At 43.9% G+C, this 27,783-nt stretch overlaps 1 protein-coding gene across 1 annotated transcript; it reads left to right on the forward strand.

The window, feature by feature from the left end:
- Nucleotides 1-4,837: 4,837 nt before the first annotated feature.
- Nucleotides 4,838-5,566, forward strand: LOC127330835 (E3 ubiquitin-protein ligase SINA-like 10). The gene is made up of 2 exons (XM_051356920.2): nucleotides 4,838-4,906; nucleotides 5,019-5,566. Exons 1-2 carry the CDS (start codon nucleotides 4,838-4,840, stop codon nucleotides 5,418-5,420), a joined length of 471 nt encoding a protein of 156 aa, XP_051212880.1. The 3' UTR covers nucleotides 5,421-5,566.
- Nucleotides 5,567-27,783: the final 22,217 nt, after the last annotated feature.

Consider the following 27,783-nt stretch of genomic DNA (forward strand, 5'->3'; position numbering starts at 1 on the left):
TGTAGGTTTTCGCTCGATTTTCTCCTAAAAATTGGACACCTTCTGCTTAATTAATAGATGAGGCAAAGCTTTTACTTCTGTTAAAAAAAATGGTCTCCCAGTCTCCCCTCTATCATGCACCTTATGTGCCTACCAAAACATATAATCGACTTTTCAGTTGCACGTTGTGTGTAAATAAACCTGGTTACCATTTTTGTTCATTTATCCCCTGTTCTTCCTCTCCGTCCTACCATTCATTGCAGTTACTTGCTTGAGGCATGTCAGAGAGGATTTATCGTAGACTTACTCTTTTGATGCTGTTTGATGCAATGGAAAATCCCCCCGCGCTCTTCGCCGCTACCATGACCATTATTCAGTACTAACAGTAGGTGGCGAAGCATGCCAGTTTTGTTAATTTTTTTTTGGACCAGGTTTAAGTTCAATTCAGGTTTTACACGATTAGTACTTTGTGCTGAATGTTTCTATGGGAGAGCAGACAAACTTGTTTCTAATTAATGTTTACTTAATTAGAAAAATAAATCTTTGTGATACGGGTAATGGTTTGATAACTATCTGGATGAGGTGCTCTCGTGGATACGATCAACATCAAGGCTCCTGGTTTTTCATGGTGGACTCCGCAGATTGGTGGCACCATCCCATCCTTTCTGCTCAACCGACCGGAGAAAAGGCACATCTTCAGTGATCATGCTCATGTTGCGGTGGATCATCTTCTACAACATGAGTCCCAACGTTGCCACCTTGTTTGTCACTATTAAGGCCGATGCCAGGCAGTGGGCATTAGCAGGGGGAATGAGTTGACAGCGCTCCTCGTGGCAGTGCTTGGTGAGTAGGGTATCGCGTTATACATGTGGAGTGTTGGCCCTCTTTGGAATTGTACATAATCTTTTCCTCCATGAATACAACGACACACAAGACTTTTTGTGTTTTCTCGAAAAAAATACTATGGTTTGTCAAGTACTTGACTCACTGTTAGTTTGGGTCTACGAGGTTCTGTTTTGGTGCTGACAATTAATTTTCTTACGCACAAGTTTGATTAGTAGAGGGTGGTTATATACTTATATAAAGTTATATGTGCTGCAGCTGCAGCCTCACGCCTATGCAAAAGTGTTGATACACTAAGTTTATTTAAGATTGGTAATGTGTGCTGTGCTTGTCATATATCTGGATGCTTCACCTCTGTTGCTCTGTCCAGTGTATAAACTCCCTATGTAATTAGGATATATTGTGTCCCTTTAAAAACAAAGCAAGGCAGAAATAAAACTTTGGTCTGGAAATGCTTTCATTGATTTCGTCTAATCATCAGTTCACTTTATATGTCTTGCTTCAACTTGCTCTGACGAGCTATTTGGTTTCCCCTTTCATGCTGCAAAATTAATTAACACATTCAGCACTCTTTCCCCAACCTCTCTTTATTTTTCAAATCTGGTTTGGAATTTTACTGTTGCACAGACAACCTGTTGCTCTTCATTATTTAACTTCTTTTGTGAGAATATTTAACTTGTTTTGTATGTACTAGCATGTACACTTATCTTACTTTACGATGTCACACTAACAATAAACTCAATGCCTTTAAACTTTGCCTTGATGGACAAGGTCAAGGGTGAAGAATTAACATGAAGAGTCAACCAAATACATCACTTTAGTTAGAATAATCATAATAAAAAAATCGAATTTGATGGTTCTTTTACCTAAATGTCTACATAAAATTTAGGGTTTAAAGGTGCATTACTTCTTTGGTACAAAACAGGCAAGAGTAGTTCGTAGTTTCTTGATCCTGAATTTAGTTCTTTTTCTTTATATGACATAGATGAATGCAATTTGATTATTCTTTACATTGTTATATAGAATACAATTATTTACTTTTGATTTGCACTTGAAGGAAATATTGGATTACAGTGACAACTGTTCTGTATTTCCTTTCTACTTTTTATTAACATGATTTCTTTATGTAAAACCTTCTAGCTGGGAACCTGCGGATATTCCTGAATATGCAGTTGCTTAAGATACAACTTTATTTTATTCACCGTATATTAGGATGTTTATACATGTTTTGACGAATGTTATCTTCATTTTGCGATATACCACAACTTTTATTTGCAGTTTCAGATTAACTCTGACATATTCATAGTAATCTTCTGATCTCTTACATAAGCAATTTCCATATGTTTTCTTACGCTGCATTTTGCAGCCTGCTAATAAGTATTTTACTCTTCTCAATCATTGCACCTATTCCATTATATTCTCGCACAATAAAAAATTGTGACCTACATTATATTATAATTGTCTTTTAATAATATGTTGTGCCGCTGTTATGTTTTTATTTTGGTCATTCCTAGTGAATCAGTCCTTTCATATGCCGTAACTTATTATATCTAGGCGAGTCCTTGGTTATAACAAATGTATATAAACACGGTAACAGATCTTTTAGTCTAACGGGCACATGGATTATAAAGAGAGCGTGTCAAACAGTGTCGAGGTATGTAGTCACAAAGTTCAGTCCAAGATTCCAAGCTCAAGTTCATGTATTAGTGTTTCGGCATGCATGATAAAGACCGGTTGTTTATACACCATTAATGTTTTTTCAATGCGCATGTAAGTAATGAGGCCTGTGCAGCCATCTTCAATCTTTCTCCAGAAAATGGACTCAAAACGTCAATTTATTCTTATGGATGCATAAATTCAGATTAAACTTTTTGTTACAAAAACAACAACAAAAAATATAGTTGTCTGAGTTTTTCTTTTATTTTGATCTATGCTGCTGATACAGTGACTTGATCTCTGCGGTGGTTATATCTCTGGCAGTAAAGATTAATTAACTGGTGCTAATCTGGTCGGCTGTTTAGTTTGTACTGAATGATGTATTAGCTTTGCTCCAATACATGAATGGTTGAAATTAGGAATATTGCAGTACATTATTTGTGACATTACTCAGCTTAGCCTCTATCTAACTGTTGAAATATTTATTACATGGGGATGTCTAGAGATTGTCATACAAACATCTCGCTCAATCTCTGTGTTCGTAGACCTGTTTCACTAAAATATACAACTTATCTCATTGTACATAATTTAGCACATTTTACTGATAAACTCATTTCTTGTTATTTTAGTGATAAAATGGCCGTTGCCTGCCACTTCAACCAGCAGTTATGTCAACCTTTCCTCTTTACACAATAAGCCATGTTTCCATTCATATGTGTGCAACACCTACAATTATATTTTTTTACATTTTCTTCTTATGAGTGCATTCATAAATCAGCAATTATCATCTGCGAGTAACAAATTTTCATTACAAGCTAGCATAAAAGGCTAAGGTCGACTATTTTCTGCACTTGACAATATTACATGATACCAATTAAGCTAGCCTATTGGAGTATGTAATAGGAGATAACCTGGGTTTAGACTATCACATGTATTACTCACTGGTAAATTTTCATGCAGAGAAGCCTAGGCCCTCCCACAGCGGCCAAGTATGGCAGTATTGGAGGCACCAGGGACGTCAGTCAGCAGGAAGAGGATGCGCTTCACGGTACCGCCAACACATGCATATTCAGGTTTTGGGGGATATAGCAGCGAGGAAGAAATTCAAGAGCGCACAGAATCTAATGGTGGCAATGAGGAGAGGCAAGACGAAGAGGATGGGCAGGGTCAAGAGGAAAGCCAGCACGATCAAGAGCCCTCAGAGTCCGAGGGTGATGATGAGAGTCTGGATGAAGAAGACGCGCAGGTAGAGCAGGAAAGGAAAACCGATCAAGAGCAGTCAGATAGTGACGAGGAGAGTGGGCCGGATGAAGAAGACAAGCAGGTAGAGCAGGAACGGCAAATGACTAAAGAGAGCTCCGAGCCTGATGGTGAAGATGAGGTGCAGGACGAACTGGATGAGCTGCTAGAGCAGTCAAGGCAAATGGATCAGGAGAGCTCAGAATCTAATGGTGACGACGAGGAGGAGGACGAACTGGACGAGCAGGAAGGGCAAATGGATCAAGAGAGCTCAGAATCTGAGGGTGAAGATGAGGAGGAGGACGAAGTGGACGGGCAGGAAGGGCAAATGGATCAAGAGAGCTCAGAATCTGGTGGTGAAGACGATGAGCAGGACGAAGAGGGCGACCAGGAAAGACAAATGGATCAAGAGAGCTCAGAATCTGATGGTGAAGTTGAGGAGCGGGACGGAGAGGACGACCAGGAAAGGCAAATGGATCAAGTGAGCTCAGAATCTAATGGTGAAGACGAGGATCAAGACGAAGAGGACGACCAAGAAAGGCAAATGGATCAAGTGAGCTCAGAATCTGACGGCGAATATGAGGAGCGGGACGGAGAGGATGACCAGGAAAGGCAAACGGATCAAGAGAGCTCAGAATCTGATGAATTGAGGAGGAGGACGAAGAGGATGAGCAGGTAGAGCAGGAAAGGCAAATTGACCAAGAGAGCTCAGAATCTGATGGTGAAGACGAGGAGCAGGACGAAGTGGACGAGGAGGTAGAACAGGAAATGCAAATTGATCAAGAGCTCTCAGAATCTGAACAAGCACACTCGGAAAGCCAAAGCATTCAAGCTCCTGTGGAGTCTGCTGGTAGCGAAGAAGAGGACGAGCAGATAGAGCAGGAAATGCATATCGATCAAGCATACTCGGAATTTGATGGTGAAGACGAGGAACAGAACGTAGAAGAACACTTGGGGGGAGGAAAGCCAAAACAATCAAGAATCTGTAGGTGGGGACGAGGAGGGACAGGAAGAAGAGGACGAGTAGGTGGAGGATGTTTCAGACGGGGGATGTGTTCACAAAAACTCCTCTGAGCTGGTATTGGCACCACCACCGTCCAAGCATACATCGATAGCGAACATGACGTTGGACGAGGACATGCTCGATTGCGGTGTTTGTTTCCTACCCCTCAAGCCACCAATCTTCCAGGTACACATGCGTCTCATCAACTATAACCAAGAATGTGCATCTTTCATCATTTGTTAATTGGTTGATGGTTGATTCCCATCCATTTATCTTGGTGTTACCATGTTAATTGCAGTGTGATGCTGGCCACGTGGTGTGCTCGTCGTATCGGTACAAGCTGGCCACGTTTGGGAGGTGCCATGTGTGTAGCACCGCCATTACCGGTGGCTACCGCCGGTGCCATGCCTTGGAGCAGCTGGTGGAGTCCATCCGGGGGTCATGCCCCAATGCAACCTATGGCTGCGCTGCCAGGGTGCTCTACTATGACCTCCATGCTCACCTTCTGGATTGCCCACACGCTCCGTGCCACTGCCCTAGAGAAGCATGTGGCTTCGTTGGCTCGACATCGGCGCTCCTTGATCACTTCGTCGGCACACACAAGTGGCCATGCATCACCGGGGTTCGGAACAGCGAGAATCGTGCCATCCACCTCCATGATGGCTTCAACTTCATGGCTGTCGTCCATGACACCAGATAGTACCTATTCCTGTTAAGGGTGACGCGCTCACCATTTGGCCGCGTGATATCGTCCGTGTGCTTACACCCTCAACCCGCAGCCGATGGTTCTCGGTCAAAGAATGTGAAGTGCAGGCTCCAGCTCATCTACTTGCGCGACATCTTCGATGACTCTGACGTGCTGTCCCATGTCCAGGATTCTTCTTTCAAAGTGGCATGCACTGATCTCTCCAGTGGGATGCCCAACATCTGCTTCCAGTTCATCGTGCCCTATGAGGTTCAACCAGAAGCTGCGGCTACTGTCGAAGTCAAAGTATCTTTCACCATCTGGTAGATCAACTGCTTATCTGCCTTTAGTTAGCTTTATCGATTATTAGAAGTATAGATACTTGATGAACAACTTTGGTGAGGATCTATTCGATGGAATACTAGCATAGTTTTCAGATCTGGAGCTAGTTTGCCTGAATATTTTTCACCTGCCTGTCACGATTGTCACGTCCCGTTGCTACCGGTGAAGATCGGGGCGTGAGATCGACTCAAGGAGGATACAATGGTGGCTTGTGGTAGCCGCCTGACCATGGATGCTTGTGGAGAGCAGCCGGACCTGAAGAAGAAGGGGCAGAGAGGAAGCGAGCCGAGACGAGGAAGACGAAGACCAACTGGTTCTATTTCTGTTTCCTCCCTCCCGTGCTGCCCTGGTGTCTATCTTTACCAGTCGTGCTCCAAGGCTTGATCTGGGCCAAGCCCATGTACACAACCCATAGCTCAAGTGCATTCCAAGGGGTATATAGGGTGTTACACTACCGCCCCGGCAAAACATTGCTTGCCCCAAGCCATGGCTTGAATTCTGCTACCATTAACGCCTCCAGGATCCCACAACATTCCATCATGCATTGACATATTGCATAGCTCAAAAATAGTGAACCCATATAACCTGGCCGGCAGGTGGAAGTAGCATCCCAAGCCAGCTTCTTGCTGATTCCTGTGAACCAGCTTCTCCTGATAGAATGAAGCACTTTGCCCACCCTGGTATTGCCAAATGACGCAAACGCTAGGTCTGATGCACTATCGTCAAGAGAACTTCCCAGCTCAGAAGCTCTGCAATGAGTTTCAGTTTCTCCTTGTGCAATATGCTTTGGTGCTCTTTTCGAAATAATTGACCAGATGGCAGGTTCCGAAGGCCAGAACAGTTGCACAGAAAGCTTCACTTCCAGCTCAAAACAAGTAGCAGCAATGGCCACATCGACCAAACTCAAATCAACTTGGAATGCACAAACTGATTGATATGTCACCAGCAACTCCACCGAGCACAAATAAGCGATACCTTTTGTAAATGGAGCCATATGCTGACTAGTGCGTTCTAACAGAACAAAGGTTGAGCATTGGTACTGAAGGCGCCACGCCTCCATGGCGGCATTATGCGCAAGTTTGGCTGCCCACAACGTCTAGGGATGAAACAACTTTGAATCCATGGTGGCCAACACATGATGAGTACTATAAGTTCCATCTTGTCCTGGACTAAATCCACTTCGCCTCCATGGAGATATTTTACCAAACAACCACATCTGGTATTTCTCGTGTAGTGGACATTGCAGTGGGGTGACACTGTATGACCCCTTGACAATCAACACATGGTCATACCTCATGAGTATAGTCAGGCGCTGCTGCACCTCTGTGTCATATCCTGTTGTGCAAGGAATTTTTAGATCAAGCTGAATGAAAATTGACATGCCACCAACATGCGTGAGCACCTCATCTGACATCCAAACCTCATTTAGAAGCAGAGTGTCACACACCATATCTGTCGCATCCATCACATGTTTCCGAAATAGAGATGAGCTTCCAATATCAGTGAGGTTCTCCTGTGAGTCCTCCTTAACCCAAGATTCTGCCAGATGAGCCATATCCATGAACTTGCCTCTCTCACCTTCTGCTGTTCATATCATGTGGCACATTGTCAACTGGGTGCTCGGAAATCAATTCATCCTTGTCGCGAGACATCATGTGGACAACATTCGCCTCACCCGCCATGCTAACTGACCTGATTTGAATTCCATCAAACACTGGACGAGTAGCATCTACCACTGATATCTCAAATGGAATCATTTCGACCTGGAGCTCCTCATGGACTCTAGGACCAAAGTGTGCTTCTACTGCATCCATGAACCCAGACCAATCGCCAACAACTTGACGCAACTTGTATGCCTCAAACCACTCCTTGGCTTCACCATCCATGTGCATTCTGGCAGCAATAACCCACAAACACTTGCTTATATTGAAGCGGTGGAAGTACTGAAGACATTGAACTCGCCAGAGGCCTGGATTCGTGCCATCAAAATGAGGGAAGGATTTATTGCATGACTGGTCTATGTGGACAACAGGAGCACCGTCCTAACTGGTGAGGACAAAAGTCGAACACCTTGTGGGCGTGGCAGGAGCGAGGACGACACCCTCATGAAGAGCACCAACATCCATGACCCGATGCTTGTCAATGATGGAGGACAACGATGGATTGGTCGCCGGCTTGTGCCCCACACGATCCTACACGAAAATCGGTGTGGTCGTGGTGGCCAATGAAGCAGTGGTGGCCACCTGCCCTCCATGCTCCTTGACCCCCAAGCGCTGCGCACAAGAGGCCAGCAGCGCCCGTGACTCGTTGAGGCTCACCATGTGACAAGGTATCAACTTGTCAATGCCTACAGGTTATAGGCTAGGGTTTAGTTAGAAGTAGAGGGCAAGTAGATCTCGAAGGTTTCAGCCGAAAAGTACTCGACGATATGAAAACTAGGGTTTGTGAGACAATGAATCGATGCTTTCTTTGTCCCTCGACTCCCCCTTATATAGGAGGTGGAGCCGAGGGATTCGTGATGTACAAGTTACAGAGTTCGGGAAGGTTTCCAACTCCTCCCGTAATATTACAAGTGTTCTCTCCTAATACAACTCTAGCTTTCCTTAACTAGCAAATTGGGCTTCCGAATTCTCCTTATCCTTCGGGTTGTGGGCCTTCAATAAACCCCGGGTACTATCTTCGGCAGGCCCATTGGGATACCTATGTCAGTAGCCCCCGAGATTTTGCTTGAATCGTAGAGTCAGGGAAAATCTCCACCTTTATATTTATTCGATAACTCTGAACTTTACCACATATCTTTGCATACAAATTTCTATATTGTACAGGGATAATGGTAGTTGGGGCTAGTTCATCTGACGGATAAGGTACTAGTTAACTGCTCTAGTGGCAATCCGCAAAAACCTACTTCAAGATCACGTCCCTGGACATGATCTCGGGATACTGGTGTAAACTTCGACAGGTGCCTCTTAAGGTCTTACCATTCTGTCGAGTCCCAGTCATATTTATCGGGTACCTAACGCGTCCGTTAGGATTTTTCTTCGTATCTGTTGATACGGAAAAAAGTAGCAAACCGACGTCAGAGACGGCGCCACGTCACACAGAACGGATCCGGGGTCTTACCTTCGCAAAGTTTTGTAGCATTCAGAAATTATTCGCAACTTTGGCGTTCTGAGAATATCTTGTCGAGTGCTTTTTCGGCTGTTGGAATAGCACATTTTATTGACTCAACGGATGACTTATATTGCTCTCCCGATGGGAGTATATGTAGAGTTATTTATATAACTCGAAATATGCTCACTTTTTCTTCTTTTTCTCTCTCTCTTTTTTATAATTTCATCGGGCACGCGAACAGCGTTCCCGATGGGAGTAGCCCCCGAGGCTACAGCCAAGGACTTGTGCTTGGTTGTAGGCTCCACGCCTTATGTCGCTATATTTTTCACCTGTCGCATAATTTTTCAAATCTCTTGGGTGCGCGAACAGCGCTCCCGATGGGAGTAGCCCCCGAGGCTATGATCAAATACTTGTATTTGATCATAGGCTCTTGACACGCGTACAACACGCGACCGTTGGGAACCCCAAGTGGAAGGCGTGATGCGTACAACAGTAAGTTTCCTTCAGTTAGAAACCAATGTTTATCGAACCAGTAGGAGTCAAGAAGCACGTTGAAGGTTGATGGTGGCGAGATGTAGTGCGGCGCAACACCAGGGATTCCGGCGCCAACATGGAACCTGCACAACACAACCAAAGTACTTTGCCCCAACGAAACAGTGAGGTTGTCAATCTCACCGGCTTGCTGTAACAAAGGATTAGATGTATAGTGTGGATGATGATTGTTTGCAGAGAACAGTAGAACAATGTTTGCAGTAGATTGTATTTGATGTAAAAGAATGGACCGGGGTCCACAGTTCACTAGTGGTGTCTCTCCCATAAGATAAATAGCATGTTGGGTGAACAAATTACAGTTGGGCAATTGACAAATAGAGAGTGCATGACAATGCACATACATGATATGATGAGTATTGTGAGATTTAGTTGGGCATTACGACAAAGTACATAGACCGCTATCCAGCATGCATCTATGCCTAAAAAGTCCACCTTCAGGTTATCATCCGAACCCCTTCCAGTATTAAGTTGCAAACAACAGACAATTGCATTAAGTATGGTGCGTAATGTAATCAATAACTACATCCTCGGACATAGCATCAATGTTTTATCCCTAGTGGCAACAGCACATCCATAACCTTAGGGGCTTCTGTCACTCCCCCAGATTCACGGAGACATGAACCCACTATCGAGCATAAATACTCCCTCTTGGAGTTACAAGCATCAACTTGGCCAAAGCATCTACTAGTAATGGAGAGCATGCAAGATCATAAACAACACATAGATTGATAATCAACATAACATAGTATTCTCTATCCATCGGATCCCAACAAACACAACATATAGCATTACAGATAGATGATCTTGATCATGTTAGGCAGCTCACAAGATCCGACAATGAAGCATAATGAGGAGAAGACAACCATCTAGCTACTGCTATGGACCCATAGTCCAGGGGTGAACTACTCACTCATCACTCCGGAGGCGACCATGGCGGTGTAGAGTCCTCCGGGAGATGATTCCCCTCTCCGGCAGGGTGCCGGAGGCGATCTCCTGAATCCCCCAAGATGGGATTGGCGGCGGCGGCGTCTCTGGAAGGTTTTCCGTAACGTGGCTCTCGGTACTGGGGGTTTCACGATGAAGACTATTTGTAGGCGGAAGGGCAGAGTCGGGAGAGTCACGAGGGGCCCACACGCTAGGCCGGCGCGGCTAGCACCTGGGCCGCGCCGCCCTAGTGTGGCGCCGCTTCGTGGCCCCACTTCGTCTTCTGTTCGGTCTTCTGGAAGCTTCGTGGCAAAATAGGCCCCTGGGCGTTGATTTCGTCCAATTCCGAGAATATTTCCTTACTAGGATTTCTGAAACCAAAAATAGCAGAAAACAGCAACTGGCTCTTCGGCATCTCGTTAATAGGTTAGTGCCGGAAAATGCATAAATATGACAGAAAGTATGCATAAAACATGTAGATATCATCAATAATGTGGCATGGAACATAAGAAATTATCGATACGCCGGAGACGTATCAGCATCCCCAAGCTTAGTTTCTGCTCGTCCCGAGCAGGTAAACGGTAACAAATATAATTTCTGGAGTGACATGCCATCATAACCTTGATCATACTATTGTAAGCATATGTAATGAATCCAGCGATCCAAACAATGTAAATGACATGAGTAAACAAATGAATCATATAGCAAAGACTTTTCATGAATAGTACTTCAAGACAAGCATCAATAAGTCTTGCATAAGAGTTAACTCATAAAGCAATAATTCAAAGTAGAGGTATTGAAGCAACACAAAGAAAGATTAAGTTTAGCGATTGCTTTCAACTTGTAACATGTATATCTCATGGATATTGTCAACATAGAGTAATATAACAAGTGCAATATGCAAGTATGTAGGAATCAATGCACAGTTCACACAAGTGTTTGCTTCTTGAGGTGGAGAGAGATAGGTGAACTGACTCAACATAAAAGTAAAAGAAAGGTCCTTCAAAGAGGAAAGCATCGATTGCTATATTTGTGCTAGAGCTTTGGTTTTGAAAACAAGAAACAATTTCGTCAACGGTAGTAATAAAGCATATGTGTTATGTAAATTATATCTTACAAGTTGCAAGCCTCATGCATAGTATACTAATAGTGCCCGCACCTTGTCCTAATTATCTCGGATTACCTGGATTATCATTGCAATGCACATGTTTTAACCAAGTGTCACAAAGGGGTACCTCTATGCCGCCTGTACAAAGGTCTAAGGAGAAAGCTCGCATTGGATTTCTCGCTATTGATTATTCTCAACTTAGACATCCATACCGGGACAACATAGACAACAGATAATGGACTCCTCTTTTAGGCATAAGCATTCAACAACAATTAATTTTCTCATATGAGATTGAGGATATTTGTCCAAAACTGAAACTTCCACCATGGATCATGGCTTTAGTTAGCGGCCCAATGTTCTTCTCTAACATTATGCATGCTCTAACCATTTTAGTGGTAAATCTCCCTTACTTCAGACAAGACGGACATGCAGAGCAACTCACATGATATTCAATAAAGAGTAGTTGATGGCGTCCCCAGGAACATGGTTATCGCACAACAAGCAACTTAATAAGAGATAAAGTGCATAAGTACATATTCAATAGCACAATAGTTTTTAGGCTATTTGTCCCATGAGCTATATATTGCAAAGGTGAAGAATAGAAATTTTAAAGGTAGCACTCAAGCAATTTACTTTGGAATGGCGGAGAAATACCATGTAGTAGGTAGGTATGGTGGACACAAATGGCATAGTGGTTGACTCAAGGATTTTGGATGCATGAGAAGTATTCCCTCTCGATACAAGGTTTAGGCTAGCAAGGTTATTTGAAACAAACACAAGGATGAAGCGGTGCAGCAAAACTCACATAAAAGACATATTGTAAACATTATAAGACTCTACACCGTCTTCCTTGTTGTTCAAATTCAATACTAGAAATTATCTAGACCTTAGAGAGACCAATTATGCAAACCAAATTTTAGCAAGCTCTATGTATTTCTTCATTAATAGGTGCAAAGTATATGATGCAAGAGCTTAAACATGAGCACAACAATTGCCAAGTATCACATTATCCAAGACATTATAGCAATTACTACATGTAGCATTTCCCAATTCCAACCATATAACAATTTAACGAAGAAGAAACTTTCGCCATGAATATTATGAGTAAAGCCTAAGGACATATTTGTCCATATGCAACAGCGGAGCGTGTCTCTCTCCCACACAATGAATGCTAGGATCCATTTTATTCAAACAAAACAAAAATAAAAACAAACCGACGCTCCAAGCAATGTACATAAGATGTGATGGAATAAAAATATAGTTTCACTAGAGAAACCTGATAATGTTGTCGATGAAGAAGGGGATGCCTTGGGCATCCCCAAGCTTAGATGCTTGAGTCTTCTTAAAATATGCAGGGGTGAACCACCGGGGCATCCCCAAGCTTAGAGCTTTCAATCTCCTTGATCATATTGTATCATCTCCCTCTCTTGATCCTTGAAAACTTCCTCCACACCGAACTCAAAACAACTCATTAGAGGGTTAGTGCACAATTAAAATTTACATGTTCAGAGGTGACATGATCATTCTTAACACTTCTGGACATTGCACAAAGCTACTGAAAGTCAATGGAATCGAAAAATCCATCAAGCATAGCAAAAGAAGCAATGCGAAATAAAAGGCAGAATCTGTCAAAACAGAACAGTTCGTAAAGACGAATTTTATTGAGGCACCAGACTTGCTCAAATGAAAATGCTAAAATTGAATGAAACTTGCGTACATATCTGAGGATCACTCACGTAAATTGGCATAATTTTCTGAGTTACCTACAGAGAATTAGGCCCAGATTCGTTACATCAAAGAAATCTGTTTCTGCGCAGTAATCCAAATCTAGTATGAACCTTACTATCAACAACTTTACTTGGCACAACAATGCACAAAACTAAGATAAGAAGAGGTTGCTACAGTAGTAACAACTTCCAGGACTCAAATATAAAATAAAGGTACTGTAGTAAAAACATGGGTTGTCTCCCATAAGCGCTTTTCTTTAACGCCTTTCAGCTAGGCGCAGAAAGTGTATATCAAGTATTATCAAGAGACGAAGTGTCAACATCATAATTTGTTCTAATAATAGAATCAAAAGGTAACTTCATTCTCTTTCTAGGGAAGTGTTCCATACCTTTCTTGAGAGGAAATTGATATTTAATATTACCTTCCTTCATATCAATGATAGCACCAACAGTTCGAAGAAAAGGTCTTCCCAATATAATGGGACAAGATGCATTGCATTCAATATCCAAGACAACAAAATCAATGGGGACAAGGTTATTATTAACGGTAATGCGAACATTATCAACTCTCCCCAAAGGTTTCTTTGTAGAGTTATCAGCAAGATTAACATCCAAATAACAATTTTTCAATGGTGGCAAGTCAAGCATATTATAGATTTTCTTAGGCATAACGGAAATACTTGCACCAAGATCACATAAAGCATTACAATCAAAGTCATTGACCTTCATCTTAATGATGGGCTCCCAACCATCCTCTAGCTTCCTAGGAATAGAAGTTTCGCGTTCTAGTTTCTCTTCTCTAGCTTTTATGAGAGCATTTGTAATATGTTTTGTGAAAGCCAAATTTATAGCACTAGCATTAGGACTCTTAGCAAGTTTTTGTAAGAACTTTATAACTTCAGAGATATGACAATCATAAAAATCCAAACCATTATGATCTAAAGCAATGGGATCATTGTCTCCAATGTTGGAAAAAATTTCAGCAGTTTTATCACAGGCAGTTTCAGCAGTTTTAGCAGTTTCAGGCAGTTTTTCGCGCTTTGCATTAGAAGTGGAAACATTGCCAACACCAATTATTTTACCATTAATAGTAGGAGGTGCAGCAATATGTGTAGCATTAGCATTACTAGTGGTGGTAATAGTCCAAACTTTAGCTATATTATCTTCTTTCTCGTTTTCTTCTTTCTCCCACCTAGCACGCAATTCGGCCATCAATCTTATATTCTCATTAATTCTAACTTGGATGGCATTTGCTGTAGTAACAATTTTATTATCTATATCCTCAGGTTTAGCAGCCATTTTATTAATTAAAGAAGATTGTGACGCAGACATGTATGAGATTCGGTTTTCAGCATTTGCAAGTTTAGTTTGCAACCCAGAGATCTCCATATTCAAATTTTCAAGTTGATTTCCTATATTCTTCAAAAAGGTAGATTGTTCATTCATAGTTTTAGTAAACAATTTATTTTGCTCATATTGGGATTGCATAAAGCTCTTAGTGGATCTTTCAATTTCTAACATCTTTTCTTCATTAGGTGAAACATATCTACCATAAGAGTTACCATTAGCAGGATATGGCATAGAGTTATTGTAATTGTTATTCTTAACGAAATTCACATCAACATATTCTTCTTGAGCAACTAATGAAGCTAACGGAACATTATTAGGATCAATATTTGTCCTATCATTCACAAGCATAGACATAATAGCATCAATCTTATCACTCAAGGAAGAGGTTTCTTTGACAAAATTTACCTTCTTACCTTGTGGAGCTCTTTCCGTGTGCCATTCAGAGTAATTAATCATCATATTATCAAGAAGCTTTGTTGCTTCACCAAGAGTGATGGACATAAAGGTACCTCCAGCAGCTGAATCCAATAGGTTCCGCAAAGAAAAATTCAGTCCTGCATAAAAGGTTTGGATGATCATCCAAGTAGTCAGTCCAAGGGTTGGGCAATTTTTAACCAAAGATTTCATTCTTTCCCATGCTTGTGCAACATGCTCAGTATCCAATTGTTTAAAATTCATTATGCTACTCCTCAAAGATATAATTTTAGCAGGGGGATAATATCTACCAATAAAAGCATCCTTGCATTTAGTCCATGAATCAATACTATTCTTAGGCAGAGATAGCAACCAATCTTTAGCTCTTCCTCTTAATGAGAAAGGGAACAATTTTAATTTTATAATGTCACCATCTACATCCTTATACTTTTGCATTTCACATAATTCAACAAAATTATTGAGATGGGCAGCAGCATCATCAGAACTAACACCAGAAAATTGCTCTCGCATAACAAGATTCAGTAAAGCAGGTTTAATTTCAAAGAATTCCGCTGTAGTAGCAGGTGGAGCAATAGGTGTGCATAAGAAATCATTATTATTTGTGGTTGTGAAGTCACACAACTTAGTATTTTCAGGAGTACCCATTTTAGCAATAGTAAATAAAGCAAACTAGATAAAGTAAATGCAAGTAACTAATTTTTTTGTGTTTTTGATATAGCAAACAAGATAGCAAGTAAAGTAAAACTAGCAACTAATTTTTTTGTATTTTGATTTAGTGCAGCAAACAAAGTAGTAAATAAAATAAAGCAAGACAAAAACAAAGTAAAGAGATTGGGATGTGGAGACTCCCCTTGCAGCGTGTCTTGATCTCCCCGGCAACGGCGCCAGAAATTTAGCTTGACACGCGTACAGCACGCGACCGTTGGGAACCCCAAGTGGAAGGTGTGATGCGTACAGCAGTAAGTTTCCCTCAGTTAGAAACCAAGGTTTATCGAACCAGTAGGAGTCAAGAAGCACGTTGAAGGTTGATGGTGGCGAGATGTAGTGCGGCGCAACACCAGGGATTCCGGTGCCAACGTGGAACCTGCACAACACAACCAAAGTACTTTGGCCCAACGAAACAGTGAGGTTGTCAATCTCACCGGCTTGCTGTAACAAAGGATTAGATGTATAGTGTGGATGATGATTGTTTGCAGAGAACAGTAGAACAAGGATTGTAGTAGATTGTATTTGATGTAAAAGAATGGACCGGGGTCCACAGTTCACTAGTGGTGTCTCTCCTATAAGATAAATAGCATGTTGGGTGAACAAATTACAGTTGGGCAATTGACAAATAGAGAGGGCATGACAATGCACATACATGATATGATGAGTATTGTGAGATTTAGTTGGGCATTACAACAAAGTACATAGACCGCTATCCAGCATGCATCTATGCCTAAAAAGTCCACCTTCAGGTTATCATCCGAACCCCTTCCAGTATTAAGTTGCAAACAATAGACAATTGCATAAGTATGGTGCGTAATGTAATCAATAACTACATCATCGGACATAGCATCAATGTTTTATCCCTAGTGGCAACAGCACATCCATAACCTTAGGGGCTTCTGTCACTCCCCCAGATTCACGGAGATATGAACCCACTATCGAGCATAAATACTCCATCTTGGAGTTACAAGCATCAACTTGGCCAAAGAATCTACTAGTAACGGAGAGCATGCAAGATCATAAACAACACATAGATTGATAATCAACATAACATAGTATTCTCTATCCATCGGATCCCAACAAACACAACATATAGCATTACAGATAGATGATCTTGATCATGTTAGGCAGCTCACAAGATCCGACAATGAAGCATAATGAGGAGAAGACAACCATCTAGCTACTGCTATGGACCCATAGTCCAGGGGTGAACTACTCACTCATCACTCCGGAGGCGACCATGGCGGTGTAGAGTCCTCCGGGAGATGATTCCCCTCTCCGGCAGGGTGCCGGAGGCGATCTCCTAAATCCCCCGAGATGGGATTGGCGGCGGCGGTGGCTCTGGAAGGTTTTCCGTATCGTGGCTCTCGGTACTGGGGGTTTCGCGACGAAGACTATTTGTAGGCGGAAGGGCAGAGTCAGGAGAGTCACGAGGGGCCCACACGCTAGGCCGGCGCGGCCAGCACCTGGGCCGCACCGCCCTAGTGTGGCGCCGCCTCGTGGCCCCACTTCGTCTTCTCTTCGATCTTCTGGAATCTTCGTGGCAAAATAGGCCCCTGGGCATTGATTTCGTCCAATTCCGAGAATATTTCCTTACTAGGATTTCTGAAACCAAAAACAGCAGAAAACAACAATTGGCTCTTCGGCATCTCGTTAATAGGTTAGTGCCGGAAAATGCATAGATATGACATAAAGTATGCATAAAACATGTAGATATCATCAATAATGTGGCATGGAACATAAGAAATTATCGATACGTCGGAGACGTATCAGCTCTCGCCATTTCTATTTTGTCTTTCTCGAATTTTTCATTTTTCCAAAGTAGCCCCCGAGCATTTGATCAGAAACTTGTATTTGATAAAAGGCTCTCAAAATAGTCCATAATCCTCTGCTGTCGCCTTTTTATATGAAGCTGCTTAGTCGAAACTTTCTCTTGCTAATGTGACATCACTGCTGACGATAGCCACGACCGCTGTTCCTGGAATACGCGAGAAGTTCTCTCTCACTGCCTTGCGGGCCAAAATTACGCATCGTATTGACACGTCGCGCAAGTGGGGGACACACGTCCTCCGTTTTTCCTGGCGCACGTACTGTAGCGCCTGTGCTTTCTCGTCTATATGAAATTACTTTTTACCCCTTGTCCACGTGCCGAGTGGGAAAGATCCAAGATCTCCGCCCAAGATATGAACCTGCTGAAGAAGATGGGGTTCAACAAGAAGGAGAACTCGCTCCGCTTCCCCAAGGAGGAGAGCTATCCAAGGCCTCCAATCGAGTATCGGGTCAGTTTCGTTGACCACCTCATCCGAGGTCTTTCTCCCCCAATCCACGAGTTTCTTCGGGGTCTTTTGTTTGTCTATGGGCTTCAACTGCATCAGTTGACGCCTGACATAGGCATCCCAAATGGGCCTGCCGAAGATAGTACCCGGGGTTTACTGAAGGCCCATTACCCGAAGAATAAGAAGATTCGGGAGCCCAAGATATTATTAAGGAAGACTAGAGTTGTAATAGGAGGTGTTATTTGTAATCTTACGGGATGAGTTAGAAACCTTCCCGGACTCTGTAACTTGTACGGCACGAATCCCTCGGCTCCGCCTCCTATATAAGGGGGAGTCGAGGGACACAGAAATAACCGAATCATTGTTTACAAACCCTAGTTTCATAATCGTCGAGTACTTTTCGGCTGAAACCTTCGAGATCTACTTGCCCTCTACTTCCAACTAAACCCTAGTCTACAATCCGTAGGCATTGACAAGTTAATACCTTGTCAATTGGAGCCGTCTGTGGGAATTAGAGGCGTCAAGGATCTGGTCTCGATGGCACGTTCAAGATCATCGACTTCATCAACCGCAAAATCATAGACTTCATCAATCGCAAGCAACGCAATGGATCGAGGTAAACAGATCGCTACTGGTCCTGTTGATTTTGTTCCTCACCCGCCCTCCCGTTTGGATGCCTATGCGTATCTGGAGGAGCCTATGGAGATGACGTTCGGAAGGTTTCACTTTCGCGTCGAGAAAGAGGGATCGTATCGTGTCGAAATTCCGATTTCGTCAGGATCGTCGATGGTCGATTCCGATTTTTCAAGCTATACATCGTCAACCGAATCAGGAGAGGAAGAAACTTCGTCGTCACGCTTCATCAGCACCAGGGCGAGAGAAAAACTCGCCAAGATCTTCAGCGACATGTCGTTTGAGTCATCTGCGGACTCATATATAAGCGATGGCTCAAGCAGTGTCGACAGCTACAACTTCATCGACAAATCTACTACAGTGGGCAAGGTCTTCGCCAATCTTAACGATGGTGTCACCAAACCCAGCATAGATCTGAATACAAAGTATCATCAGATTTATGTCATCGGAGAGCCAAGCCATGACCAAGAAGAAACATCTGAGGCTTTCGACGATTTGGGAAATCCATACGTTGATCCCTCTGATTTGCGACGAGGTCTAGGCAATAAATATATCGGGCCACAGCCACGAGACAGAGTTCGACTCCCGCAAGCAGCATGGGATAGAGCAGCAAGAGCTATGGATGGCTCAGAACCAATGGCTACCACAGCCACACCAGAAGAATTACAAGCATATCAATATAGGCTTGCACGAGCTGCAAGGGAATTGGAAAAACAGGCAGCCGAGTTAAATAGAAGAAAGGAGGCAGCCTCTGCATCAAGTAGGCGAAGGGCAGAGCTGAGTCGACAATCTAGAACTTCGGGAGATAGCCACAGAGAAGCTCGGAACAGAGCAAGATCAAGGTTACAAAACGTACCTGAAGCAGAAAGAGAGCACTTGGTGCAAAACCTCGACATGTATTTTATGTCGATAGACACGAGAGGAAACATCATACCCAAGACACCAGAAGCTGGGTATATGGCGACGCAAGCTTTTATCCTTGCATCCAAACCACCCCCAGGAGATCCAAGGGAGGCACTGTACAACATGGCAATGGCAGGAGTTGGAGCCATGGGAACGGCGTTTGTGACAACACCTCCCGAAGGAACAGCAAGGCAAAATAGTCCACGACCTACGGCAGCAGCAGCGGTGGCTCCCGAAGGACCAAGTGGAGCAAGGGACACGGCAGCACAAGCAAGAGTCGACAGAGCGCGACAAAGCAGGAGGGAACATCGGCAGTCCCCAGAGTTAAACGACGAAGATATGTGCGGCTTGCCGTGCTTCACGAGGAGAGTGCGAAAAACTCGAGTCCCTTCGGGATTCAAGTTACCTGATAATTTCAAAAAATTCGACGGCCTTCAAGATCCAGAGGATTGGCTAGTTGATTATCTCGAGACGGTGAAGCTCACAGGAGCAACTAGAGCAACAGCTATGCAAAGCATCCAGGTGCATTTGAGTGGAGCCGCACGATCTTGGATAAAGAAACTTCCTCCAGGATCCATAGATAGCTGGGAAAGCTTCGAGGACGTGTTCGTCAAGAATTTCCGGTCCACGTGCAAGAAACCTGCGTCATTAGAGGAGTTGAGAGCGTGCCAACAAAAGCCAGACGAGCCAATGAGAAAATATATCCAAAGATGGAACATCATCAAAAACTCGGCAGAAAATATATCTGACGAGAGAGCGATAGATGCGTTTATCGCAGGAATCAGGCGTGGAGATTTTGTCGAGGACTTGGGGAGGACCAACCCAAAGACAGTATCTGCTTTAATGGAAATAGCAAACAGATGGGCAGATGGAGAAGATGCTGTTCACAACAAACGGCACAGGTCGCTAGAGGAAGACCGCGACCGAAATTATCAGCCAAGGCGACGATTCCCTCGGCAGTACCCGAGCTATGACGCTCCAGGTCAAATCTCGGCAGGCTTCCGAGCAAACACCGGAGGAAACAATAGAGATGATTATCAAAGAAGCAATGAGGAGCAAAGCGACAATAGAGATGACTCTCGAAACAATAGGCAAAATAACGGGCCAAGGTTCCCAAGGCCTTTCGTGTCTCCCGAAGAGATGATGAATGGGCCGTGTCAGATGCACTTTTTCCTCGACAGCAACGGGAAAAGACAGTCAGGACATCTGCAGAAAGATTGTCGCAATTTCCAGGCGATGTTAAGGTGGGCAGGGCATGCTAATGCTCAGGCAGCACAGAGAAATCCTCGAGAACCCAGGAGTGAGATTCACTTGCCACCTCCTCCCGCGATTACAGACGACAATCGACATCAGCTCAGAATAGCGGCAGCACCTCCACCACCGCCCTATGTTGATCCTAATTCTAACGGTGCGGTCTCGATGATTCAGAAGGGAAGGCCATCCAACAGAACTCAGAAAGTAATCTCGCGACAGGTGTTTATGGCAGAAAAGATGCCTCCACCAACAGTCGAGTATCTTAATTGGTCAGGGCAAGACATCGGCTTCGCCATCGTGGATCATCCGCAGCAAGTTCCTCGACCAGGACAGTCAGCACTCATACTACCAGCGGTCATCGCAGGATTTGATGTGTCTCGCATATTTATAGATGGAGGCAGCAGTTTAAACCTTATGTATGCAGATACATTGAGGAAGATGAACATATCCCTAGCAAATCTGAAGCCAACAGACACGAGGTTCCATGGTATCACACCGGAAAAACCAAGTTATCCACTGGGGAAGATTAACCTCGATGTTCAGTTTGGAACCCGAGAGAATTATAGAATCGAGAAGCTGGAGTTCGAAGTCGTGGATTTTCCGTCGCAGTACCACACTTTGTTGGGACGACCAGCATATGCTAGATTTATGGCGGTACCACATTACACGTACCTGCTATGGAGGATGCCTGGACCTAAGGGACCAATCACAATCAAAGGAAGCTTTGCTTTGGCCGATAAATGCGACAAGGATTTACACCGGATATCAGAAACTTTCGGGATGCAAGCTGAGTATTTGGCGTCAAGGAGTATGACTGACTACGACGTGCTGCCAGACGTTGGAAGGCCAAATAAAGAATCAACTTTCAGTACTGAGAAAAATTCTAAGGAGGTGCAGATTCACCCGACATACCCGAAAAAGACGACGTCCATTGCAAACGACATGGACCTCGCATAGGAAAGCGCGCTCGTCGAGTTCCTCCGTGAGAACTGGAAAATCTTCGCATGGTGTCCAGCTGACATGCCAGGAGTACCCAGGGAACTTGCCGAGCACCACCTAAATTTGGATCCTTTAGCGAGACCAATCAAACAACCTTTGCGGCGTTTTTCGGAACCAAACCGCAAGGCTATGCTGTCAGAAATCGATCGACTACGAGAAGCTGGTTTTATCAAGGAGCTGCACATAGAGGCCACATGGGTAGCAAATCCTGTGTTGGTGCCGAAGAAAAACACTAAGGTCCTTCGCATGTGCGTCGACTTTACGTGCCTCAATAAACATTGTCCAAAGGATCACTTTCCCCTCCCGAGGATCGATCAAATTATCGACTCCACGGCTGGATGTGAACGTCTTTCCTTCCTGGACGCATATTCTGGTTATAACCAGATCAGATTGAAAGAAGAAGATGAAGTAAAGACAGCGTTCATCACACCTTATGGCGTGTTTTGCTACAGAACAATGCCCTTTGGTCTGAAAAACGCGGGAGCAACATATCAGAGGATGATGCAGAAGTGTTTGGCGACACAGATTGGGAAAAACGTGCAAGCATACATCGACGATGTCGTCATAACGTCAAAAAAGGGGGCGACGCTGATCGAAGATCTCAAGGAAACCTTTGACAACCTCGACAAATTCTGCCTCAAACTGAATCCGACGAAGTGCTCCTTTGGCGTCCCAGCAGGAGAACTTCTGGGGTTTCTAGTTTCAGCAAGAGGGATTGAAGCAAATCCCGACAAAATACAAGCTATCGTAACAATGAGGAAGCCAACAAAGTTGAAAGAAATACAGCAACTAACTGGGCGAGTCGCAGCTTTGAGCAGATTCGTCGCCAGGCTGGGGGAAAAGGAGTTACCGTTTTACGCTCTGATAAAACAAGGGGAGAAATTCCAGTGGAACGAAGAAGCTGATAGAGCTTTTGAGGATCTGAAACGCACAATCTTGACACCACCAATCTTAGTGGCGCCGAAGGAAAAGTAACCTCTCCTGTTATACATTGTAGCCACACCCCAAGTGGTTAGCACGGTGCTGGTTGTCGAAAGAGAAGAAGAAGGAAAACTCCATGGAGTGCAAAGGCCGGTATATTTCATCAGTGAAATTTTATCGCCTTCCAAACAGCGGTACCCGCAGTACCAGAAACTAGCATATGGAGTAATTGCAACGGCAAGGAAGTTGCGCCACTATTTTTCGGCACAATAGTCAACGAAGCACCTCTTTCAAATATACTGAACAATCCAGAAGCTACAGGGCGTGTCTCCCTTTGGGGAATAGAACTTTCCCCTCGGGACATCACGTATGAAAAAAGAAAGGCAATCAAGTCGCAAGTTCTACCAGATTTCATTGCAGAGTGGATGGAGCTGCAAAATACGGGACCCCCAGATTTGTCGAGAACTTGGACCATGAACTTCGATGGGTCCAAGAGAGTAGAAGGAGCTAGCGCAGGAGTGATACTTATATCACCTAAAGGCGACAAGTTAAAATACGTCCTCCAGATGATGTTCCCCAACGCATCCAACAATGAAGCAGAATATGAAGCCCTCATACACGGGATGAAGATGGCGAAAGCTTGCGGGGCAACTCGATTAAAAATCTTTGGCGACTCACAATTGGTGGCTCAGCAAGTTATGAACCAATGTGACGCAGTCAATGATAGCATGATGGCATACAAGGAGGTGTACAATGAGCTCGAGAAGCTGTTTGATGGATGCGAGGTAAATCATATCAGTAGATTGAGCAATGATGAAGCCGACGTTCTCGCAAACATTGGGTCGCAGTGCCTCCCAATCCCGCCAGGAGTATTTTGGGAGGAGATAGCGGAGAGATCCACAAAGCCGAAGAAGTCGTAGAAAAAAGCAAAGGAAGAAAAAGCTTCGGCATCTTTCAAAGAAGCTGCGGAGGATGAAGAGGACCAAGAGCTTGTGATGATGGTAGAAGTTCCTTGGATGCAAACGTACATATCAATATCCTCAGGAAAGAAATACCCGACGATCCAGTTGAGGCAAGGAGAGTTATTCGACGATCCAAAGCTTTCACAGTGGTCAAAGGGGAGCTATACACGCGAAGTATTTCAGGGGTCTTGCAAAGGTGCGTCACACCCGAAGAAGGAAGAAAAATTCTGAAGGATGTACACGAAGGAATATGTGGCCACCACGCAAGTAGTCGAGCTATTGCAGCCAAGGTTTTTCGGGCAGGATTCTATTGGTTGACAGCAATTGAGGATGCCAAGGAAATAGTACGAACCTGCGACGCGTGCCAAAGATTTGCCACAAAACCTCACTCTCCAGTGGCAGAATTAACACCAATACCATTGTCGTGGCCCTTTGCCCAATGGGGACTTGATATGGTGGGAAAGTTACACAAAGCTTCGCCAGGTGGATATGAGTACCTGCTGGTTGCTGTCGACAAATTCACCAAGTGGGTAGAAGCGAAGCCAATAAATTCACCAGATGTAGCGTCGGCAATAAAGTTTGTGAAAGGACTCGTTTTTCGGTTTGGAGTGCCTCATAGCATTGTTACAGATAACGGTTCAAACTTTACGTCCAAGGAATTCAAGGAGTACTGCGCAGAAGTAGGCATTAAATTACACTTTGCGTCAGTTGGGCACCCGCAAACCAATGGCCAAGTCGAGAAAGCCAATGGTATCATTTGCAATGGCATCAAAAAGCGCCTGCTAGGACCACTTGAAAAAGCTCGACATACCTGGCCAGAGGAATTGCCAAGTGTTTTGTGGAGCATCCGAACAACACCAAATACGGCGACACAAGAAACTCCATTTTTTCTCGTCCACAGAGCCGAAGCTGTATTACCAATTGAAATAGAGCATGATTCTCCAAGAGTAACAGAGTATGACGAAGAAACATCACAAAAAGCTCGGGAGGATGATATGGACGCACTCGATGAAGCTCGAGATGAAGTACTTTCACGAGTCACCAAATACCAGCAGGACCTCAAAAACTACCACAGTCGACGGTTAAGACCCAGATCTTTCCAGGTCGGGGATTTGGTCTTGCGGTTAAATCAAAAAAGTACCGAAAAGCTCGAATCACCGTGGCTAGGCCCTTACGTTGTCACGGAAGTCATCGACGGAGGAGCATACAGGATCAAGGACAAGAAGACAGGGGCTCCAGAGAAAAACCCTTGGAACGTGGCGCAGCTCAGGCGGTTCTACGCCTAGAGTCGAAATATAGTCCTCCCCTGTAAAAATATAATGTACTGAAACGCCCGCGAGTTTTCAGACGCACTCTTTTTCTTTTCGGGGCACCGAGTGGGGCCGGAAAGGTTTTTAATGAGGCGGGCTCGCGATGCTGCAATATAATAAAGATAGTGGAGATATACTTCTTATTCTTCGACACGCTCGGGGGCTTAACGCCTTCAAATCTCAAAATAAGTACAATATAGATAAATTAGACTTGCCGAAATATTCCGCCTTGGTACAATAATACCTCGCCAAATATAACATCGGAAGCTAACAAGTTATAAATATAGTATACTCATTGCTTTGGTCTGAAAACCTCGCAACAAAAATATAGAACTTCGACACTAAGATACTCGGGGGCTTGCAACCTATCGATGGAAAAATCAAGACATCTTCTTACGACAAGAGGAAAAATTTTCGAGATGGCAAAACAGTATAAACTCTAGCCAAAGTCTCGGGGGCTTCAACAATATAGACCACTTTACAATGTAAAACAAATTTCTTTGGAAACAAAAAAAGAAATCAAAAAAGATACAGACACAATGTCTTGCAATATAGTACAGCTCAATCGAGGCCTAAAATACTATCTATGGACAAGCCTCTGGTTGTTTTATGTTCAGCATAAGTTCCTTTGACGAAAAATTCTGAATCATCCATCATCGACTCGGCCACAGGAGTTACCATCTCATTGATTGTGTCAATATCATTTTTTTGCCGTGATTTCTTGGCCAGGCAATCAGCAACAATCTTCATCAGGTCCAACTTTGGATGGCAAATGTTTATCATAATCATGGCGAACCTTGCTCCGGCAGTCAATTGAGCTTGCACAAAATTATGGATGCGAGGGGCATCTCTAAAAGTCTCCAGCAATCCAGGAAGAGTTTTGGGAGCCTCATTTCTAGGAAATAAAGTCTTGTAAACAAGGGTTAACGTTGTCGTGCAAAAATTGAGAAATTCACGCACCTGAAAAGCACGATCTTGGAACCTGACAATTTGCTGAGTTCGTTCAGGGGTGGCTGATGTCTACGCCCCCCTCCTTTTCCTGTAGACAGTGTTGGGCCTCCAAGAGCAGAGGTTTGTAGAACAGCAGCAAGTTTTCCCTTAAGTGGATCACCCAAGGTTTATCGAACTCAGGGAGGAAGAGGTCAAAGATATCCCTCTCATGCAACCCTGCAACCACAAAGCAAGAAGTCTCTTGTGTCCCCAACACACCTAATAGGTGCACTAGTTCGGCGAAGAGATAGTGAAATACAGGTGGTATAAATAGATATGAGCAGTAGCAACGGCACCAGAAAAGTGCTTTGCCCAGGACAGTAAACAAGCAGTAGTAACGCGGCAGTAGTAACGCAGTAAAACAGTAAACAAGCAGCGATAGCAGTATTTAGGAACAAGGCCTAGGGATTACACTTTCACTAGTGGACACTCACAACATTGATCACATAACAGAATAGATAAATGCATACTCTACACTCTCTTGTTGGATGATGAACACATTGCGTAGGATTACACGAACCCTCAATGCCGGAGTTAACAAGCTCCACAATTCAATGTTCATATTTAAATAACCTTAGAGTGTAAGATAGATCAATACAACTAAACCAAGTACTAACGTAGCATGCACGCTGTCACCTTCATGCTAAGAAAGGAGGAATAGATCACATCAATACTATCATAGCAATAGTTAACTTCGCAATCTACAAGAGATCATGATCATAGCATAAACCAAGTACTAACACGGATGCACACACTGTCACCATTACACCGTGTAGGAGGAATAAAACTACTTTAATAACATTGCTAGAGTAGCACATAGATAAATTGTGATACAAACACATTGCAATCATAAAGAGATATAAATAAGCACTTCACTATGCCATTCATAACAGTGAATAAGTATTCTGTGAAATATAGCCTAAGAGACCCACACGGTGCACACACTGTCACCTTTACACACGTGGGACAAGGAGTCTCCGGAGATCACATAAGTAAAATTCACTTGACTAGCATAACGACATCTAGATTACAAGCATCATCATATGAATCTCAATCATGTAAGGCAGCTCATGAGATTATTGTATTGAAGTACATAGGACAGAGATGAACCACATAGCTACCGGTACAGCCCCGAGCCTCGATGGAGAACTACTCCCTCCTCATGGGAGACAGCAGCGTTGATGGAGATGGCGGTGGTGTCGATGGAGGAGCCTTCCGGGGGCACTTCCCCGTCCCGGCGGCGTGCCGAAACAGAGACTCCTGTCCCCCAGATCTTGGCTTTGCGATGGCGGCGGCTCTGGATGTTTTCTCGTACCGTGGCTTTTTCGTATCGAGGTTTTAGGTCGAGGGCCCTTAAATAGGCGAAGAGGCGGCGTCAGAAGGTCGAAGGGGCGCCGACACTATAGGGCGGCGCGGCCAAGGCCTGGGCCGCGCCGGCCTATGGTCTGGGGGCCCAGTGCCCCCCCTCTGGTCCTTCTCGTGTGTTCTGGATGCTTCCGGGCAAAATAGAAACCTGGCGTTGATTTCGTCCGATTCCGAGAATATTTCGTTACTAGGATTTCTGAAACCAAAAATAGCAGAAAATAGCAACTGGCACTTCGGCATCTTGTTAATAGGTTAGTTCCAGAAAATGCACGAATATGACATAAAGTGTGCATAAAACATGTAGATATCATCAATAATGTGGCATGGAACATAAGAAATTATCGATACGTCGGAGACGTATCAGTGGCCCATAACAGACACCCATGGTTAAGGGAAAGGTTGACGAGAAGATTCGTTCTCTCGTTCACTCTTTGGTCTTCGGCGGCAGCATCAAGAACCGAGCCTATTAAGCGACAAGGCAAGAAATTTAAGGGGAGGCACAGTAAAA

Source organism: Lolium perenne, chromosome 1 (genome assembly GCF_019359855.2).
Source record: "Lolium perenne isolate Kyuss_39 chromosome 1, Kyuss_2.0, whole genome shotgun sequence".
NCBI lineage: Eukaryota > Viridiplantae > Streptophyta > Magnoliopsida > Poales > Poaceae > Lolium > Lolium perenne.